General features: G+C 35.5%; 1 protein-coding gene across 1 annotated transcript; it reads left to right on the top strand.

The window, feature by feature from the left end:
* LOC106757155 (phytochrome A-associated F-box protein) lies at nucleotides 1-1234 on the top strand. The gene has a single exon (XM_014639757.2). It carries the CDS (start codon nucleotides 31-33, stop codon nucleotides 967-969), a length of 939 nt encoding a protein of 312 aa, XP_014495243.1. The 5' UTR covers nucleotides 1-30; the 3' UTR covers nucleotides 970-1234.
* Nucleotides 1235-3542: the final 2308 nt, after the last annotated feature.

The following is a 3542-nucleotide window of genomic DNA, read 5'->3' as shown; positions in this document are numbered from 1 at the left end:
AAGAAAGAGAAGTTTGAGAGATAGAAGAAGATGGTTAGTAAGGAAGAGAAAAACGTGTTCTCCGAACTAACCGACGACATCGTTTTGAATATCTTCTACAATCTCGAAGAAGATCCTCGTCACTGGGCTCGTTTGGCCTGTGTCTGCACAAAATTCTCTTCCCTCATAACCGATTTCTGTTGGAAGTCCAAATGCTCCCGCACCATCCCCTCCGACCTCCTCTCCGCCTCCGACCACCCCCCGCTCTCCCTCCACAAACTCGCCTTCTGCTGCCCCGGCCTCCGCCACGCCGGCCTCCTCTTCGATACTTCCGATTTCGGACTCGAACGGGACCTCGGCCCTGACCTCATCAACCACTCTTCTCCCTCCAATCCTCCTCCGCCGCCACCGCAACCTCAATCTCCACAAACACTCTCCGATTCTCATACCTCTTCCTCCTGTTGGTCGCTTTTTGATGACCTATACTACGACACGCTCTACGTGGCGACAGAGTCGGAGGCGCCGCGGCTGGCGGAGCCGGTGAGCGCGGGTGTCGTTTCGAATGGCGCGTGCAAGAAGCGGAAGGTGTCGCGGTCGTGGCAGTCGCACCTGGCGTCGGGGAGCTGTAGCCTGAGCCGGGAGCAGGGGAGCAAGCTGCTCGGGAGGCAGTTCCGCGACGATATCCTGTACGTTTGCGACTGGCCGGGTTGCGAGCACAAGGAGGAGAAGAGGATGTACCGCCTCTTCAGAGGCGTTTTCAAGAACTTCAAACGTACTAGGGTTTGGAGAACCATTCACGACGGCAACAAGAGGAAGCTGGATCTGCCCTGCGCCTTCTGCGCCTGCAAATTCACCTGGGATCTCCACTCTGCCTTCTGCCTCCGCCGTGTATACGGGTTTCACGACGACGGAGAGCCTGTGGTAAGAGCCTATGTTTGCGAGAATGGACATGTCTCCGGTGCTTGGACCGATAAACCCATGTACACTTGATTCATTCATTCTCACAACAATTCTCTGTTTCAAATCTTGTTTAGACTCTGCATTTCTTCTGTACTGCATTTTTATTTTCACCAATGTATCTTTCTATCTGTCATTTTCATTTCGGAGTTTCTCGCTGCTATAAACACACCCTTCATTCAGATCACGACATTCCATTATTTTAAGCGCTTACATGTCAGATTGCAAATCTTTGCTTGTGAAGTTTCCAGAGGAAAATTATTCACTTCAATATTCTTGTTTGTGTTTTGATCCGAAATCATAATTAGAGAGTCTTATATTTCATCTACATCATTTAGAATTTGTGAATGATTATTACATCTTTAGCTTACAATTTCATTCTGTGATTCAAAGCTTATTATATCAGTTCTTGCTTGATTACGTTTTTATGGGTTTGAGGAGAGTATCACGGAAAGTTACGATTTCATTTGGTTTAGAATTTTCATGGCAAATAACTTGCTCTCTTCACTTTTCCCTAATATTGCTATAAGTGGTCGGGTCCTATCTACGGGTACACTAACCCAATTAAAGTTATTCTAGACTACTTTTTTTTTTTTTTTTTTAAATTAATCAACAAATTAAAACTCATTAATAAACTTTTAATTATGATTTACTCGTAGTAAACTTTAATTACTAAAAACTGAGGTTTGTAAAGTATTCGACAATGGAGAAAATATTTACACTAAACACATCTTAGAAATTAAAATGGTTGTTTTCCATCTTCTGTCAGTGTATCAGATATGTGGGATTTCACTTGATTCTGCAAAAAATAATGAAAGCGTGTAATCAGATAATTTTGCTACTACTAGTTGGTAATTACAAAGGAATATGCATTGCCATGTGTCTTCATTCTTTTTCATTATCGGTTCCCATTGTTATCTTCAATCATGTTTTTTTTTTTTTTTTCATATGAATTTTCTCATATTTTGCCATTATAATTAATAAAAGACAATGCATTTTAAATTATATGTTTGGTCAAACTGGGCGAGGTCTCCATACTTTATATTAATAACTTTAGTCTTTACTCTGAAGAATATGTAGATTTATTTATTTTTAAATTTCACATACATGTTAAATACTCATAGAACGGAGATTAAATTAACATAATGTTTAAAATTTATTACTGTATTTATCAATGTCAAAAAAACGTATGCACATTTTCTGGAAATTACTAAAATTATATATTTTTAATCTGTATTAAAAATTTAATAAGGATTAAAGTTCACAACTACAGAAAGAAAAGAACTACAAATAAGGTTTTATAGTTGTGATTGACAGAGATCCATTAAAAGTATGATAGATGCATTGAATTCTCTCACACATATTTTTACTTGAACATGTGTGCAAAGGACAATCGCATATCCCCTAGCGGTGCTATTGTTCTTGCAAGTTATTTTATTTCTTAATCTATGATTTTTACAAGGATTTCATTAAGCCACGTCACTCCCTACAAAGAAAAATCAGCAAATTTGTGGAGAGAAAGTTATCTTTTTTTTTTTTTTATTAGTTAAATTTCTTTTCTCTTTATTTCATAGAATGAATTTTTATATTTAAATGATTTTGGAAATTACTGTTGGTTTAAATGTTACCATGCAACTAAATTTACATCACCTTACTTTTTCAAAACCTTTTTCTGAGAATAAATCTGATGTCTATTATGTCACACTCACACCTTGTATATTTATGTTAATTGTTGATTGGAATTTTATCACATGAACTAAAAAGTAAATAGAACGATTAAAATTAGAAAACTTAAAATCCCACACAAGGTAAAATATGTGAATTGAAAGTACAATTAAGACAAACTTAATTAATTTTCAGAAACAGCATTGATTTTTTTTTAATCTCTATTTTTTATTAATACGTGTATTCACGAGTTAGCTCCCCTGTAAATTTCCTTGTAAATTTATACAAATATACTCGAAAATTACATGTGAGCTTATTCTACTATTTGACTTTGAAATTGCTCCTTTAATATTAAAAAAAAGGACACGAAAAGAGAGATTGAATAATGTGTTTATATTTTAAACATAAAAAGATTTTTGTCAGAGAATAACAATTGTTTTTCGATATTTATCTTGATAAATCTCTGAACAGTTGATTGTATTATTGCACTACACTTTGTATAAAACCTATACCATAAGATGAAGATATATTTATATTTTGTCACCTTATGTTCGATACTGATTGCATGATCAGGAGTTCAAATTATTTGGAGATGGAAGATAGCAAATGTTTTGGACTCACCCTTCAAATATTATCTATAAATCTCCAAAAGTGTATATTCTAACACAAAAATCACAATTAATAACAATGAAACTCGGCAATTCAGAACCTTATCCTTCAAAACTTTCTAACAATAAGTGCCCATGTTATTCTTTCATTGTTTCTTCTATCTTGCTAATAATAAGAAGAAAAACAAATCTTCTACGTTTATCCACAAAATCATGACCATATTGTCAATTGACACTGTTCATAAACCATATATATACCAGAAAAACAAGTTTATTTGATGTGATGAATCACAACTTTTCACGATTTATATATTGATACACACAACAGTAATA

This window comes from Vigna radiata, chromosome 3 (assembly GCF_000741045.1).
Source record: "Vigna radiata var. radiata cultivar VC1973A chromosome 3, Vradiata_ver6, whole genome shotgun sequence".
Taxonomy (NCBI): domain Eukaryota; kingdom Viridiplantae; phylum Streptophyta; class Magnoliopsida; order Fabales; family Fabaceae; genus Vigna; species Vigna radiata.
Note: the sequence above shows the minus strand (reverse complement) of the source record. Positions and strands in the feature narration are given on the sequence as shown.

Coding starts and splice junctions, on each gene's coding strand:
- LOC106757155 (XM_014639757.2), top strand. CDS start 31: ATGGTTAGTAAGGAAGAGAAAAACGTGTTCTCCGAACTAACCGACGAC.